Source organism: Otolemur garnettii, unplaced genomic scaffold (genome assembly GCF_000181295.1).
Source record: "Otolemur garnettii isolate 467f Iridium unplaced genomic scaffold, OtoGar3 scaffold00023, whole genome shotgun sequence".
Taxonomy (NCBI): domain Eukaryota; kingdom Metazoa; phylum Chordata; class Mammalia; order Primates; family Galagidae; genus Otolemur; species Otolemur garnettii.
Window position 1 is genome coordinate 10,238,970 of NW_003852418.1, and position 17,729 is coordinate 10,256,698.

A 17,729-nucleotide genomic window follows, 5' to 3' on the forward strand; every position below is an offset into this window, starting at 1 on the left:
AACAGCTCTTAGAGTAATTTTCCCTAGATCCAAACACTAGCCTCGGATAATTCTAAAGAATCAATCCATCACTGTGCTTGAAATCCCAGCAGGATTCACTCTTGTCTGTTACAGTATTGAGTCTTTTGAAACCTGTAATTGAAAGACACAAAGATACCTCCCTGGGAGGGATCCAATCAGCGCCTTCAGAGAATGGGATCTGAGGCAGGTCACACTGGAAGGAACAGAAAGTAAAGGAGAAGGGGTTTGGGCTGGAAGGGCAAAGCTAGGCGGGGTATCATGGCTTGGGGTAGCCCTGAGCGTGGCCATGACCAAGAGGAGGCAGCCACCCCAAAGGAAACCTGCAAAGATGTCAATGTCTTCCACATATGAAAAATGAAGAGGTAAAGGTGGAGAGGGAAAGAAAAGGAGGGAGGCACAGGGCAGGTGCAGTAACACAGGTCTGCAGCCAGGGAATGAGATTTCTCAGGTTGGGCAAACCGACCCAGGCAGCTTCATTCATAAAGATCACCCCAGCCGTGGTAGCTGACAGCCCAGGACCCAGACAACAGGTGTGAACAAAGAATTGTCTGTTCTCATAGGTCCGTTTAGCGTTTGTTCTGATTGGTCCACTTACAGCCAGCGTGAATTCTGATTGGCCAGTTACCAAGACCCGCCTGAAGGAAGTTTGGGTTGGGTATTTTGAACTTCACTCCTGCCCTGATCCCATGGGCCTGTTGCTGGTACCAGCTGAGAATGACTAGGTGGGAGAGGAAGAGGACTGGATAGCACATCTTGGATTTACCCAGAGCCTTTGGCACATGTGAAGATGCCAAGGTGGGGGCAGGGAATTCCTGAAAAAATAGCAATCACATTTCCCCACCATCGTGATGCAATGAGAGATTCACGATCCAAAATAAAGCTGAACTGCAGCACAAAGCCCCATATCTTCCTGGTAAACCTGAGTTTACAAACTTGAGTTGCAAACTGACCATGCAGTCTTGGTAGTTCTCACCAATCCCTGCATGGGAAGCTATGTTGTCCCGACTATCAAGAAGAAACCTGAGGCAGAGCGGTAACATCAGTGGCTTTAGGGGTGGCTAGTTAAAGGACAGCAGAGACCAAAACTGTGGCTCCCGGAGGCTCCCAAACCACAAGCTCATTCCACCAGGCCCCCTGGCAGTAACCTACCCACAGCCCCCCCCACCCCCTACAGATCAAGCAGATTGCAGCCTCACTCTTTGTATTATAAACTGACTTTTAATAATAAAAAAATCTATCATGAATTTAACGAGAAGAATCTGTACATTTTAAAGTAAACCAGTGCACAATGCCCTGGCCCTAGGGGCCCTTCTCCATTTCCCACAACAGGGTAAAGCAGGTCATTTGTGTCTGCCACAAGATACAGTGTCAAGGCCACCGCCGTCCTGTGTGCAGTGGCAAGAGAGGGAAGGTGGCCTCTGGGGGCAGAGGGAGCTAAGATGCTAGTGGGGCTTCAGGCCCCTTTGCCTCAGGGGCAGCAGGAACACCCCACACCCAATCTCACCCACCAGACAAAACATCTATCCCCTCCCTTCTTCCTCTGCAATGACATTTCCCTGCAGGCCTACAGAACCTGAGGGGGTCCCTGTGTCCGTCCTTCCACCCACAAGGTGGGGGCACAGTGGCTTCCTGTGCTCTGGCTGACCAGGAAGTCCCAAATGCCCTGCTCTGAGAAATTAACATCAAGAAAATTAATTACAGAAGCCACACTGGTGTTTCCCAGTGGTCCTCCTACCTGTGTGAGATGGCACCGATCCCCCCAGCCCCTACCCCAGCCAGTCACCTCTCAGACCCCTGCAGCCAGTCATCCCGAGAACAAAGTTCTGACACTGACCACTGGGAAAAGGAACCATCGTTGATGCCTGTGACGTCTTACGACCCTAACATTAAAAAAGAAGAAACAGTGACATTTAAAATTTTTTCAATAATTTAGTTTTTCTGTTTCTTTTCTTTTTTTTTTTTTTAGTAGACTGGGAAAAGTTGTCAATGCTACCTTATGTTGGTCCCCTGTTAGACAATATACCTTTCTTTGAAATTTAAAATGTCAAATATAGAATCACACAACTGTAGGGGAAAATAAATCTCAGCAATACCAACAACGAAAACTCCCAAAATGAACCGGAGATTTCATGTCATATAAATAAAGTTGACAGCCCAAGTTCCAGTGGCCATGATGTCAGAAACTGGTGGCTTTCGAGGGACCTCTTGGGAACAGGTGCGATGTCCTGGCTCTGTCTGTCCTGGCAGGTCCACCAAGCAGGTTAGTACAGGGTTAGGGGTGAATCTGGAAGCTAAGGGCAGGTGGAGGAGGAGACACATGTCATCTCCTGGAATGTGGATTAGAAGGAAACCAGGGGTTTCAAAAGTGCAGGTTGAGCCATCCCGAGGGAGCCAGTCTGTGAGCTTCCAGCTCAGCACCCCATGACTTTCCTATGTCTTGGGGACTTGGAGGCAGAAGCCCAGGCCCTGGCTTCCCCCTCAGCTCTGCGGGTCTCCAGCACCCCTCTGGCTTCTGGCAGAAGGTAGAGAATGTGCCGCCCAGGGCACATCAGCCAGTTTGTCGAAGAGTGGAGGCCCAGACTTGTCCTTGAAGGATGCCGTGGAGGAATCTGGGCAGATCTCGGAGCAGGTGGCAGCAGACGCCTCGGGCCATCTCTGAGAAGGCCAACACAGCCCCCTGTGTCCTACCAAATCCCAACTCCAGAGGACACAACCCAGCACAGGTCATCTGGGTGCTCAGAGGTCTCCATCTACTGGCGGCTGACAGAGGCGGTAGAGGCTGCAGGACAGAGAGAGGGAGCAGTGGCATGAGGGTCACTATTTCCATGTTGATTTGAACATTTAATCTATGCCCAGGACAAAACTCAATAGGTATAAAAAGATGCAGAGTGAAAAATATTTATGCCGCCCAAGCCCTTCCCCACAGGCAGAGATTGCCGAGGCATTTATAAATGGAGAAATGTTTGCATGGGTGTGTGTCCAGATATGGGGGCACTTTTCTGTACTAGCAGTGGCCAACTAGACCCAGCACTCTGCCCTCTACATTTTTCCACTTACTCTATCACGGGGACCTCTGCATGTAGCACACGGAAGCTGCCCTGGTTTCCTAAGGGCTGCACTGGGAGACTGTTGGGCTTTATCTTCAAGCACAAGGGAGCCCTTGCCAGGTTTCAAGCAGGAGAGGCAGATTGGCCGCAGGGAGATTGATAGTTTGGAGGCAGGGGGACCAGCCAGGAAGCTGCCATGGTGACAGGGGCAAGCAGCGTCGCAATGTGGTACTGTGGTTGGAGCTCAGCCTTCAGGCCCAGATTGCCTGGGTTCAGAATCCCAGCTCTGCCATTTACTAGCTGTGTGACCTTGGCCAAGATACCCCTGAGCCCCAGTGTCCATACCTGCTCACAGGGTGGTTATCTAGATTAAATGAGTCCACAGAGGGGAAGAGACTAGAACATTGCGGGCAGTAGCCTGACCCTGAGGGCTTGGCAAGAGAGCTGTGCATCCCACTGGTGATCCCCACTCGAGGTCTGCACAGGCCCCAGCATCATGCCAAGGGCAATGCCCTGATCTTGATGACATGATGTGGTCACGCATGGCATTATCACTGGGTACACGGGGTCTGTAGCCTTTTCACAATTCCTTTGTTAGTCCAATTATTTTAGGATAAAAAGTTATTTTAACCTTGCGGGCAGATGTTGATGGCAAACTCAGGCAGTGAGGATGGAGACAGGAGACAGACTCAAAGGAGTTACCATCCTGGAGGGCCCTGCATGTAGCACCCAGAGAATGATTTAAAGGGAGCTGGTGGGGCAGCAGGACGGTGGGGAGCCAGCTCCTCATACCAAAGACTGAGAAGAAAGAGTGTTCTGGCAAAGCCCTCACTGCGGCCAGGGCCAGGTTTCTCTTTGGCATTTTTATAAATGGCTAAAAGGTTAACTGAAGTTGGGTAAGTTAAAATCAGAGCATTCTTCATTTTGCCTAAGGTTAAAAGTCACGGCTCTGGGCTGAGGAGGCTCAGGGCTGGGACAACACAGGGTGGGGGGGTAGGTGGAGGAGCAAAGTGAGCCACCCCTCATGGTGCACTTGGGGACTTCGCCTCATCTTTCTGGCTCCCTTGGGAGGTGACAGGTGAAAATGTTAATTGTCCCCATCCATGAGAGGGGAAGCCCCACCTGAGCACCAGGGGGTCTCCAGGGAGTTTGATACCAAAACCTCCCCAGTCCTGGCCTCCTGGGAGGGGAGAGGATGACGGTAGGACAGGAAGGGACAGGGCAGCCACTCACCGCGATGCACCTTGGGGCATCTGATCCTTAACTCGCAGGTTTTTGGCCAGAATCTCCACCCTGGGTCCCTAGAAAGATGGAACCATCAGCCCTGGGACCCCGGAGGCGTCCAGGGCACAGGAGGAAGCACACAGTGGGAGCGGGGCACATAAATGGGAAGTCCCAGAAGTTGAACTCCACTGTCCCCGCCAGGCTGGCAGAGGGTCCAGATCTGGGGCTGAAAGCGGCTGTCTCCCCTGGGCCGCCTCACCTGCTTGCGCATGATGTCCGTGGCCTGCATAATGCACTTGGGCAGCAGCCCGTGGCTCCGTGCCAAGATGGCCGCCTGCTCCAGAGAGACGCTCAGGGTGCTCCTGCAGTGGGCCCAGAGGACGGTGTGTGAGATAGACGTGTGGGGGCAGCTTCCTGCCCCTCTATAGCCTCCTAGACCCCACCATCATCCCCCACTCATTCCCCCGCAATGTCCCCCAAGGCCACGGATGAAAGGCCCCTGCTATCCCCAGATGGTCACTGCACCAGCTCCCTCAGCCTCTCCCCCTTTTCCCTCCTCCCCTCCATCCTCTCCTCCCTTTGGCCACCCTCTTCCTCCTCCAGGCAGCCACCCCTCCTCCCTCACAGGCCCTGTGGCTCACTGCTCCCCTGTCTGACCCCTCCCAAACACAGCATCACCCCATAGGGACTTTGCTGAATTCTCTGTGACATTCCCAGCGCCAGAAGGGGACTCATAAATATTTGCCAAGTGTACAAATGGGGCGACTCCCTGGATGCTTTACTACTTGACAGCAGGATTTGAAACAGACACATGGGTTCCTCCCTCACTGGCTTCCTGAAGAGTTCGAGACCAGGAGTCTGCAGCCAGACCTCTTACAGTCAAATCCCCTTCTCCCAGGTACTACTGAGTGACCCCAGGAAGATGCGTTAGTCTCAGTTTCCCTAACTATAAAGCAGGGACCATGACAGTGCATGGCTGGCATGGTGGGCCAGACAGACAGGGCTGCCCCAGGCTCTGGGATACAGCAGCATGCACGGCCTCCGCCCACTAGGGGCAGCAGTATCTCTACCCTCCAGTTGAGACAACCAAAATGTCTCCAGACATTGGCAGATGTCCCCTGGGGAGCAAAATCACTCTTGGCTGAGAACCCCTAAAACAGGCCCTCCCACACAGGCTTGCGGAACAGGGGTCAAGAATGTCAGTAATGGAGCCTCGTGCCCAGAGCGCTGAGCCAGTTGAAACGCTTACTCAGCACGGGTTTTTCAAGCACTTGTGTGTGCTAGGCACGCACCTCTGGGATACAGCAGGGAACAGACCAGGGCCACCCTCCCCGAGCTGGCCCTGCACTAGGGCAGGCAGAGAAGAAAGAAATCCCCAGATGAAGGGCGTGTGTGGGCAGTGAGGCTGCCGGGAAAGGAGATCAGGGAGGGTGCAGGTGGGAGGAGGCTGCGGCTTCCAACAAGGTGGGAGAAGGTGCTGTCTTTCTCCCTGGGACCAGCAGTGGGGACAAAGGACAGAGGCAGGAGAGTGTCCCGTGGGCCAGGAGGCCCATTCTGCTCATGAAGATGAGCCATTGCTGTTAATGTTGAACGAAAGTCCCAGCAGAACCACACTGTACAACTCTGTCCCTCACGCTAACGCAACTTAGAGATGCAGATGGCTCCACAGCCCTCCTAGGACACCGGGTACTGCGTCCCACTTCTCAGACAGGCAAACTGAGGTCCAGAGAGAGCCAAGGCCTGTCTGGGCTCCACAGGCAGTGGCCGAAGCAGGATTCGAACCCAGCCGCCCTGCCTCCTGGCCCTGGAGCCCTGACTCAGCAGACAGCGGGCTCACCTCTGCATCCCGGTGCCACACATGGTGATCTGGCACGCCCCCAGGCGGTAGCAGAGCTCCGAGGAGATGGGGATGAGGCCAGCGCCCAAGCTCCCCACACTGCCAGGTTTGGGGTGGACGAAGGACTTCATGAGGCGGCAGAGCTCGTCCAGGGCATTGATGGGACGTATCAGCTGCAAGGTCACAACACATGCCGAGGGTCAGGGGCCTTCCTCCCCATTCTAATCCTGCTCTTACTGCAGCTGAATCCTAGCTCACCTCCCTGGGGTTTGTAATCCAATCTAGCCTTCTCCAAACCCCGCTCAAGAACCATCTGTGGCTCCCCACTGCCCTGCAAAGCTGGCTTTCAGTGTTCACCATGTATTTCAGGACTAACCTTCCAACCCAATTCTCTTCATCTGCCTACATGTATTCCCAGCTAAGCCTGAAGTACCCACCCCTGTCCTCTCAAATCCACTGTGCCCAGCTCAAGTGGCCCCTCCCAAGAAGAGCCTCCCCTTTGCCCATAGCTTTCCTCACCCACCATGTGGAGGTACAGATGGTGGTTCATTAACTTTCTGTGCCGTGGTGATATCCTGCCAGCCAGTCTGGAAACTCCCAATGGACTGTGCCTACTATATTGCCCAGAGGTCCCAGCCTCATAGCCCCAAGGTCAGCACCCCCAAACCATCAGCAGATCCAAGGTGAACCAGGGAAACCAGAAGCCAAGAAAGACAATCCAGCTGAGAAGCAGGGAGCTCCAGCAGACGGACAAGCCAGCGGGGGTGTTGGGGGCAGACCAAAGACCCCAACAGCCAGAGCTCTCCATTCCTCAAGAATAGCTGGAAGCAGCTCGGCGCCTGTGGCTCAAGCGGCTAAGGCGTCAGCCACATATACCTAAGGTGGCAGGTTCGAATCCAGCTCGGGCCCGCCAAAACAATGACGGCTGCAACCAAAAACAATAGCCGGGCGTTGTGGCGGGCGCCTGTGGTCCCAGCTACTTGGGAGCCTGAGGCAGGAGACTCGCTTGAGCCCAGGAGTTGGAGGTTGCTGTGAGCTGTGATGCCACGGCACCCTACCCAAAGCAACAACTTGAGGCTCTGTCTCAAAAAAAAAAAAAGAATAGCTGGAAGCCTTCATTTTTATGGGAAATCTTTTGACTTCTCACTGTCCACAATAGATTTGAAACAAAGAAAAGAACACTGCATGGGCCCCATCTAGTGCCTGTTCTGCTCACTACTTTGACCTGTCTGGGCTCCAGCCTCAGAGAAATGCTCCGGTCAGTAAGGGGGATGCAAGCAGCACAGGTAAGGGGGTGCCAGTGAAAAGAAATCATCCTGGAATTCTGACAAGTGGAGGGACCTATCCTGAGAGACTTCCTGGAGGAGGGACTGCAGGGGCCTCAGCGGCTTCTGGGCCAGGATTCTGGCTGGGCCTGTAGGCTGAGTCCTGACCCCTAAGAGCCCCCACCCTACCCAAGCTTCCCGGGGTGCAGAGAGGGCAGGGTGGGCACACCTGGTCTATCTTCACCGCCGTGGTGCTGGCATCCGTGGGCAGGTTGGACCGTTCCAGGTAAAATGCCCTGTGAGAGAAAGACGGGGCTAAGGATGGTCCCTGCACCCCCTGCTCTCCCTGCCCCTGCCTGGGTAACTGCTCCTGTCCCACGGCCGCTCTGCTTACTCTGCCCTCAGACTCACAGAGCGAAATCTCTGAGAGCACCCTGCAGGCTGCCCATGCTCACATGGTCTTCGAACAGCTTCCCAGGCACCCTTCAGATGCCACGTGTCCCAAACTGCCATCCAGAACAGCCCCACACTCTCTCTCCCCAACCCCTGTCCTGCCTCAGTTCTCCTCTGAGCACTTCTCAGTGCTGGGCCCTTTACGTGCTCTGTGTGTACTGGTTTGTTGCTTGCCACGCCCTGTAGAACAGGAATCAGCAAGCTTTTTCTGTAAATATTTTAGGCCTTGTGAACTAGAATGTCCCTATGGCAATGCTATTCAACTCTGCTGTTATAGCACAAAAGCAGCCATAGATGGCACATAACATGGCTGTGTGCTAATAAAATTTTATTTACAAAGTAGGAGTGGGCCTGATTGTCACAACCCCTGCTGCAGAATCCACCCCCCATGAGGAACAGGACCTTGCTCTGTTCTCTGCTGTTTCCTGAGCAAGCACCAAAAATGGTCCACAGGTCTCAGTTAACATGTGCTGGATGGGTTCAGCGCTTGTAGCTCAAGCAGCTAAGGCGCCAGCCACATACACCAGAGCTGGCAGGTTCAAATCCAGCCCAGGCCCACCAAACAACAATGACAATTACAACAAAAAATAGCCGGGCATTGTGGTGGGCACCTGTAGTCCCAGCTACTTGGAAGGCTGAGGCAAGAGAATCACTTAAGCCCAAAAGTTGGAGGTTGCTGTGCACTATGATACCACAGCACTCTACCCAGGGTGACAGCTTGAGACTCTGTTTAAAAAAAAATAATAACACTATTTAGGGCGGCACCTATGGCTCAGTGGGTAGGACACCGGTACCATATACTGAGGGTGGTGAGTTCAAACCCGACCCCAGCCAAACTGCAACAAAAAAATAGCTGGGCGTTGTGGTGGGTGCCTGTAGTCCCAGCTACTCAGGAAGCTGAGGCAAGAGAATCACTTAAGCTCAAGAGTTGGAGGTTGCTGTGAGCTGTGACATCACAGCACTCTACTGAGGGCAATAAAGTGAGACTCTGTCTCTAAAAAAAAAAAAAAAGTGCTGGATGAATGAGGGTGAAGGAGTGATCACAGAGGCAATATTCAAAACACTCCACATACGGCCCAGAAGAGATCCATAGCACTGATCACTGCAAACAGATGGCAATTTTTAAATAATTGGGCTGGAAGTTTTCTCTGACCTAAGGAACGAAAGCATCATTCTCCCATTTCCAAATGGCAGAATCAGGCCCCAGGACGATGAAGGCCTTGCCTATAGCTTGACTCCCTGGGCTCCTAATTCTCAGCCTGGCTTTGTCACAGGGGGAGGTGGTGAGGCAGACAGCAGGAAGGCCATGGCAAGGGTGGCCTGGCAGGAGCCGCAGAGCCCACAGCTCTCTCCCTGCACCTGTGACATCTCCTGGTGAAACCTGGCACTGCCCTCTCTGCTTCTCCCGGGGAGGGGGGACCCTAGTTCCCCAGAGCAGGGCCAAGGCCCATACCCTTCACTCACAGGCCAAGACTCCCAGGACCCCTGTGCCAGCTCCCACCCCCATGCAGAGTAAAACAGGTAGATCCTCTCCGCAGGGAGGACCCGAGTTCCAAGCTCAGCCACTTCCAAGTGCAACCTTGGACAAGCTGTGTATGCTCTCTGGGCCTCAATTTCCTCATCTGTAAAGTGGGTCAGAATGGCCTACCATGCAGACTCCTGTGAGATCCTAACAAAAGCAAAAGGCCTGCCACACAGTGGGTGCCCCCAATACCCGTCGCCCATCTGGCACCCTACATGCTGATGGCCACACCCTGTGGAGGTTTTCTGACTCCCAGCCCCAAAGCGGACCCCAGGGAGATACCTGAGTTTGCGGTAATACTGCTGCACTTTCTCCAGGGACTGCACGTTGATCTCCTGCTGCAAATCGTCTGCAGCCTGGCTGCCTGGAGAGGGGGGCCCCTCCACGTTCTCCAGGGCTGTGAGGAAGACATGGAGGGGCAGGTGGTAGGGCCTTGGGGTGCTTGATGGCCTTGGCCCATCCCCCAGGCCTTGCCCCCATGCCCAAAGCTCACCTTTTGTGAAGAGCACCGTGTGCAGCCTCAGGCTGGCCCCCCCCTCCAGGCGGGTGGGCAACTTGGAGAAGTGGTAGCTGTCGAGGTAGAAGATGACCTTCAGCGCCTGCCGGCTGCCCTCAATGTGGTAGAAGATGCTGGTGTCTGTGGGAAGGCGAGAGGGAGTCCTGGCACACCTCACCGGAGCAGCCTAACCCTCTGGGGGTAGCCTCTGACAAGCCCCTCTTCCCACACGCTGACCTTTTCCTATTGCTATCAGCTCCTAGTTCCCACTGCTTACTCCCTGGACCTGACACTACCCTGCCCAGCTGGGGAGTCCATAGCGTTTGTCTTCAGAGCCTCCTCCTGCCCGGTAGCCCAGGGCCCCTCCCTGGCAAAAGCTACCTTCAAACAAAGCCTGTATCTTATACCCACAAGGAAGAGCTTAGGGCAGGGGTGACCAGAATGGCACTTAAACCCTATCCCCACTCAGCCTAGAGACAGGCAGCCCTGCCAATCGATTCAAATTGGTACCAAAAATCCCTGTCATCCTTCTGAAGCAGTGTTTTTTCAACCTTTTTTATGTCATAGCACACTCGAACCCACAGTTCAACTTCCACGACACACTTAAATTATGTTGATTAAAAAAAAACATAAAAAAGAATATATTTACTGTGCTTTGAAGTTCTTTCAAAAATAATTTAATTAAAGGTCTTTAAAAATTTTCGTGGGACACTGGTTGAAAAATCACTGCTCTAGACTCTAGACCATGAATTTTTTTTTTTTTTTTTTTTTTAGACAGAGCCTCAAACTGAGCCCCTGGGTAGAGTGCCATGGCTTCACTGCTCACAGCAGCCTCTAACTCCTGGGACCAAGCAAGTCTCCTGCCTCAGCCTCCCAAGTAGCTGGGACCGCAGGCGCCCGCCACAACGCCCAGCCATTTTTTGGCTGCAGCCATTATTGTTGTTTGGTGGGCCCGGGCTGGATTCGAACCCGCCACCTTAGGTGTATGTGGCTGGCGCCCCAGCCACTTGAGCCACAGGCGCCGAGCCGACCATGAATTTTTGGCAGACGTGATACTGACCCTACAGAATGAAGACCGGTTCTTAGGAGGGAAGGCACAAATACCTTATTCTTTTATGTATAAACAGAGACACACAGATGAACAGACATACAACACATTCCATGGTGCTAGAATTTCATGGGGGTGTAGCAATTAAGAAAAAGTTGACAAGGACATTTTATAACATGAAAAAAATGAAGAAGCACTAATCCAGACCAGAGGTTTTAAACCGCTGTGCTCAGAGTCACAGAGGCACATCAGCAGCCAGATCTCAGGGCTCCGATGCCACAGGCCTGGGGCAGGGACTAAGCATTTTCCTTTCCGGTAAGTTCCCAGGTGCTGTTGGCACAGGGGCCACCTGAGCAGAACCAGTGCTCTGGAACAAAACCTGGAAAACTCTCCGCAGACCCTAAGTGCCCAGCCTGCCCCACAAACTGGCCAGAATCACTAGGAATGGGGACACCTCTGAAAAGCTCCCCAGATGATTCCCATGTGCAACCCAGCAGCTGAGACCCATCGGGCCAGACTGTGAGCTCTGGGAGGGCAGGAGGCAAGGCCACATTTCTCTCTACTGAGGCCCCAGAACCTAAAACTCTGCTGGACACAGACAACACGCTCATAATTATGTGTGTTCGGACAGAAGGAGGAGCGTAGGTGGGTGGATGAAAGGGTGGGCAGATTGAAGGATGCGCAGAAGGAAGAAAGAATCTTAGTTAATTATGGTAGAAGCCCTTAAAAAATCTTAAGATGTCTTCACACCAAAGAAGAATGTCTCTAGGATGGAATTTTAGTAAGAATAGGGTACTGGATGTCCTCAATTAAGAGCTATTAGAGACAGCTAGGTTCTCTTTCCAGGCGTACCCAAAGTTCAGCCTTGAGACTCACTAATCACACTGGGTACTGGGCCAACCTAGAGGCCAGCAATGGACAGGTGGACCCCAGAGGAGTCCCTGCCACCCCCAAACCCCAACTGCCATCGTAGGAATAGGAAGAATCACTCACTGGCCACGTAGTTCTCATCCAGCTGCTTAAAGGAGAAGGTGACATTGTCTAGCTCCGACAGGGTCACCCAGATGTCCTCCAGCATGGTCCGTTCCTCCTTCTGTAGGAAGAAGATGGGGTGCAGGAGTCTCAAGGGCTGCCCCTGCCCTAAGATTTCACTTTGAGAGGCTGGGCTTCAAGTCTAGTCAACGCACCAGAAGGGACCTGCTGGGTGTGAGGCCCTCAAGGGACCCCCCAGCGCAGGCCATGAAATTGTGGTTTGCTCTACGGCTTGTCCTATGTCTCCCAAGGGTCATAACCCATCTCTGCCTGGACTGCTGAGCGGCCCTAGGCAAGTAGCTTCCTCTCTTACCTGTTCTACGCTACATTAAGCTTCTAACTTAACCATTTCAAACCCAACCACTCAAATTAAAGTTACCATTTCCTTCCTCAACCTTGTCTTGTGGGTCTCACTTCAGCCAACTGTACCAGTCGTTCAGGCCCCAAGCCCCTGATGCCCACTCAATTCTTCTCCCCCACTCCCCATCCACAGTCCAACACTCAGTCCTGATGGGCTGACCACTGATGCCTAGTCCAGACTCAATCACCTCCCTCCAACTTCCCGGTCACCTCCCAAGTTCAAGGCACCACCTTCCCTGACCAGGAGGACCACACCAGGTTTCCTAGCTGCCACCCTTTCTCCCCAGATAGTCTAAGTTCCCCTAAAACTTTAAATTATCTTTGGAAACATAACCCAAATTAAATTACTCACCTGCCTCAAAGCCTCTGAACCCTACTCTGCTCCCAGAATAATGACCCTGGTCCTACAGATCTCCCGCCTGCCAAGCTCATGTCCCTCTCTGCCCCCAGCTCACTCTGGCCACACTGGCCTCTGCTTGCAGCCTTTGTACACGCTGTCGCCTCTGTCCAGCACACTATTCCTAAGACCACTTATCTGGCTAGCTGTGGTCTCAGCTCAAATGCCACTTCCTCAGAAAGGCTGTCTCTGGCCTCCTATTCCAAAGGAGACAGACCATGCTTTCTACATGGCTTCCGTCCTTCCATGCTCCCTCTACTCCCCTTTCTTCTTAATCTGCTCCCAACAAGAAAGTCAGCTTCAGACCCTCAGCACCTAGCTCAGAGCCTGACACATCACCTTGTTTGGAGAATGAACAAGTGAGGCCCGGCAACCCATCTAGGAAGAGGAAAGTCAGTCCTGCCTTCCAGGAACCAGCACATCTCCTGCCAGGCAGGTGCCATGTGCAGCTTCCACCAGCAGGGGGTGCTCCAGGTACACACTTCCCCTCAGGTGGGGATTCCAGACACGCCAGCAGGGGGCACCAGGGACACACCAGGACCAGTAGGATGCTGGACAGCACCCCTGGCCCCTACCCCCACCACCTGAGTTGTCAAAGCCAAAAATATCTGCCTTGCTGAGTGTCCAAGGGTAAAATTGCCCTTGGTTGAAAACCACTAGTCTACACCACTTATGTTAACTGGTTTGTTGGTGATGTCTTTCTCCAGCTAGGATCCTGATCCCTGAGCAGGGACTCTGGATTGCTCACTGCTGCATCCCAGCAGCACACAGTAGGTGCTTGACAAACAGCTGCTGCCTGACCAACAGGCCAGCAGGAGCCTGAGTGAGCAGCAGGAGCTCCCCCAGCCCCGGCCTGGGATGTGCAGCTGCAGGAGTCTCCAGCCCTCCCGCCCTCCCTCACTCACCACAGTGGCCGGCGAGAGCAGGGACTGCCAGTGTAGCAGGACGCCCGTGGCGGCCACCTGCTCCAGCCACTTGCGGCTGGCGTCACGGCTGCTCTCCTCATACTCGCCGTTGTTGTTGTAGCGGTAGCTGAGGGCAGCCAGCAGCTGCTCAGAGAAGGTGCACACAGCGGCCACCAGAGCCTGGCAGAAGATGGCATCCCTGCGTAGCTGCAGCTCCGTGTCTGGGGGTAGAGGGGGTCCTCACTGGCAGGGGGCTCCTGGGCCATCAGCTGGCCCATGCCCCAAACTCTGGGCCAAACCCCAGACCCGAGATGCCCCATAGGGCCCCCCAAGGGGTTAACTTCAGGCCAAAAATTAATCCCAGCCACCAAAAGCCAATTCCACAAAAATCAAGTCTCCTAAAGCAAGGCCATTTGCCAAAAAAACTCACTTCTCTCAATGACCCATCTGTCTGCTTAAAAACAACTTGTGATTTTCCCCAAGGCTTTCCCCAAACCCTGTATCCTCAGCTGTCTCTCCACGTGTTATGGGATTTCTTGGCCTCGGCCAGCTGAACGCCAGTGATGATGCCAAGCCCTTCTGCCAAGCTCCACGTTTTAAGAAATGCAGTTTACCATTCTCTCTGTTTTTGAGAACTATGCTTTCTTCCTGCCCCTGCCTCTTCCCTTGCCCCTGGTCCTTGATCTTGGCAAGGTTTGAAGAAAGGGCCAATTTCAGGCAATGGGTCTTTCAGGGTCTCATTCTTCAAAGGGATTATTTTCAACAAGTGGCTTCTGGCCAACAGGTTTTTAGTGACAAATTTTGACCTAGTTCCTACTATAGATCCCCCTTGGTTGAGAATTTCTGGAAAGAAGCAGGACAGAGAAGGTCTCTGAGATGCCCCCAGTCCACCATCAACCCTTTCTTCTTCCCCATCTGCCTGGAGGCTCTAATGGCAAAGAGCCTCTCTATTCATTGGTCCTCTATCCCATGTCCTTGTCAGCATCCTCTCAAGCCTAGAGGGTGGCACAAGACAGAGCTCTGGGCTCCAGGCCCTGAGACCTGCCCCTGGGGCACAGAGAAAAAGCAAGTTTCTTGGAGGGGCTGCAGGACAAAGTGCTGACCCCCAGACCAGAGAAAGCCAACCTTGGCCAGCATGAGAGGCTTCCCTGGGGCTATGGCCGGGCACCCACTGCCGGGATAGCCTCCTGGAGACTCAGGTATGAGCGCCACACAGGTCTTTAAAGCCCTCACCTGTGCACTTCAGCAAGGCCAGGAGTAGCTGGTTCTTCCCATCTGGAAGGAGAAGGGACAGAGAGAGGTGAATGGGCTGAGAAGAATCAGCAGCAGAGAGTACAGTTGCCCCCGGCCAGGTCCTCTGACACTTCACAGCAGAGGCTCTGGGCAGGGAAGGTTGTGCTCGAGAAGCTTCTACTAAATGCTGGTGAACTCCTGAGCCCCTATACTTTCAAAGGATGGAACCTCAGCTGTTAGCCTTATCTGCTCACACACAGAGACTAAGCCAGCCCTTTGAAGGTCTGGGCCACAGGCCCTGCCCTGTACCTTGTACATGCATGTGGGCATACACTCACATGCATACACACAGGTACACACACACGCACACAGATACACACAGTCACACATCAAGAGACGTGCATAAATGCAGGTGTACCACAGACACACAGACACACAGACACTCACACACAGCCTCACATACATATGCACTTCTACACAGTCACAGCCCACACATGCAGGAAAAGCTCATTTCTTCCAGATAGAGGACTGACATCCTGTTCTCCTTCTTTCAAAAAGATGCTCTTAGGTCCAGAAAGGGCTTAAAAGAAAAATCCGAAATGCCCTTGAATTTAGCCTCATGTAAGACTCGGGGCTGGGTGTGGTACTGATGATGAAAGCAGGTGCTGAGCCTGCATCACTGAGGACCTACTGTGCCTCAGGCTGAGGACCTACTGTGTGCCAGGCTGATGACCGTGAGCTGGGTTGAGGACCAACTATGCACCAGGCATACTGTGCACCACTGTGCACTACTGTGCACCACTACACTGAAGACTACGTACTGGGCTGAGGACCCACTGTGCCCAGGCAGCAAGTGCTTGATTCGTACTGATTCATTTAATCTTCACAACAACACGTAAGGCAGGTAGCACTGTAAGCCCATTTTATACTAAAGAAACTAAGGCCCAGGGAAGTAAGAAACTTGCCAAGGTCACACAGCCAATAGGTGAGTGGGCTGGGATTCAAGCCCTGGTGGTCTGGCTCCCCAGTCTACACTCTCAGCCAGCTCTGGGTCAGCAAAGACTTGCAACTCAGAGGCTGCTATTATCTGGGGAAATGGCCCCAGTACCTTCATTTGCTATCCTGGTCAAAGGTTTCCCTAACTTGGATCCTCACAACCCAGAAGTTTCAGACTCAAATGCCAACAAGAGCCAGGCAGGTGATGTCAGATGCACAGAGCATACACCAGGCCATGAGGTCTCTGCAGGGAGCAGCTGGCACTCACCTCCAGCAGAGTAGGGATACGGGACTGTGGGCCTGGTGTCACCACATCTTCTGGGTGGCCCAGAGTAGCCAGAAATCCCGATTTTTATGTGAGATCTCTCACTGTAAACGCTTGTGGCAGATTCACATGTTTTAATGCTTTAGCATCAAAACCTGAGCACCCAAACCTGGTCAACAGACTGGCCAGCTTGTGACCCTGACATAAAGAAACTGAACGAAACCTGCAGTTTTGGAAGCTGAGAGAGAACAAGTTCTACCCTGTCAGCCTCCTGACTGCAAGGAAGCCTCGGCATGAATGGCGCCCATGGCCAGCAACTCCCTGATCACCTGTGTGCAGCCCTAAAACCCTGCACGGGACAGGTGCTCCACTGACAAGTGGCCCTGCTCCTCCTGTCCCTTCCCTGAGCACAGAGAGACCTGGGGCACAGAGTGAGACCCATTCCTGATCCCTCCACACTGCACATTCAGAACCCAACGCCACAAAACCCCCACACACGTGTCCTCCCCCCACTGACCTTCCACGTATCGCTGGATGTTGTCCACCAGGGTCTTGATGGAGTTGGGCAGGTTCCAGGGGTCCTCCTGGATACTGATCTGGATCAGGCTCCGGCCACGGATTGTACACTCTTCTTTCTGTTTGAACTCTGGGGCAGGAGAGTGGTATGAGGGCCAGGGAAGGGACAGAGGCAGCTTTGGAGAAAGGTGGCACAAAGACTTGTGTCCCATCACAAAGCTCATAGCCCCAGGTCAAGGGAGCTGGTAGGACCCCTGGGCGTTATCTGGTCTGTAGAGGACAAACACTTGGCAAGTGTGTGGCTACTTCCTGGCACCACACCCACAGCAGACACTACTCATCTGTCTCAGGGCTCCTTCCTGCCACTCTGTGGCCAGCACTCCCCACAGCTGCAAGCCGGCACAGACCCCACAGAGCAGTCCTGGCACTCTTTTCTCCTAATCCCGAGTCTTACAGCCACGGAGGGATGCTCAGACACTACCTCCTCATAGCCACAACCAAACGTGCTGGCACAAGAGTTGTAACCTGGTCTAACCCTTTCCCCACATGGAGGAGGAAGCCCCGGCACAGAGTAGGAAGTGACTTGCCCTAAATTACATGGCAGGATAGTGACAGAGCTCAGATGTGACTTTCCCTGCTACGATGTCCCAGTTTCTGAGATTTTTATTCCTCTGGGTTTGTCACTTCTGCTTTCTGAGGTCCATCCCTAGAGCAGGATGGGCAGCTGTGCCAGGGGTACCCCAACTCTTTACTACTTCCTACCCTTTCAAAGGGGGGACTACCTGTCTATATTCCTCTTTCCTAAGCCTGAGAGCTCCTTGAGGTCAGGGCAGTGTCAGAGTCATCTCAGGGTCCCCAGTGCCCAGCACAAGGCCTGCCAAAAGCTGGTTCTGGAGAAGTATTTACTAGATGTTTAAATGCATGGATGAGAAGATGGTAGGCAGATGGATAGATGGGTGGATGGACGGATGAGTAGATGGATGGATGGGTGGGTGGATGGGTGGATGGATGGATGAGTGGATGGATGGATGGATGGATGGATGGATGGATGGATGAGTGGATGGATGGGTGGATGGATGGATGGATGGGTGGGTGGGTGGAAGGATGGATGG

General features: G+C 53.3%; 1 protein-coding gene across 1 annotated transcript in view; it reads right to left on the reverse strand.

Moving 5' to 3' along the window:
• Positions 1 to 1,269: 1,269 nt before the first annotated feature.
• PREX1 (phosphatidylinositol-3,4,5-trisphosphate dependent Rac exchange factor 1) overlaps positions 1,270 to 17,729 on the reverse strand; it is a 191,233-nt gene continuing 174,773 nt past the window's right edge. Inside the window, exons 30-40 of the mRNA XM_003787681.3 lie at positions 16,619 to 16,747; positions 14,841 to 14,882; positions 13,608 to 13,828; positions 11,907 to 12,006; positions 9,863 to 10,006; positions 9,652 to 9,766; positions 7,624 to 7,690; positions 6,130 to 6,302; positions 4,552 to 4,654; positions 4,302 to 4,369; positions 1,270 to 2,800 (exon numbers count right to left, since the gene is read on the reverse strand). Coding sequence (XP_003787729.1) covers positions 2,758 to 2,800; positions 4,302 to 4,369; positions 4,552 to 4,654; positions 6,130 to 6,302; positions 7,624 to 7,690; positions 9,652 to 9,766; positions 9,863 to 10,006; positions 11,907 to 12,006; positions 13,608 to 13,828; positions 14,841 to 14,882; positions 16,619 to 16,747 — 1,205 coding nt within the window. The 3' untranslated portion in view covers positions 1,270 to 2,757. The remainder of the gene's footprint in view (positions 2,801 to 4,301; positions 4,370 to 4,551; positions 4,655 to 6,129; positions 6,303 to 7,623; positions 7,691 to 9,651; positions 9,767 to 9,862; positions 10,007 to 11,906; positions 12,007 to 13,607; positions 13,829 to 14,840; positions 14,883 to 16,618; positions 16,748 to 17,729) is intronic.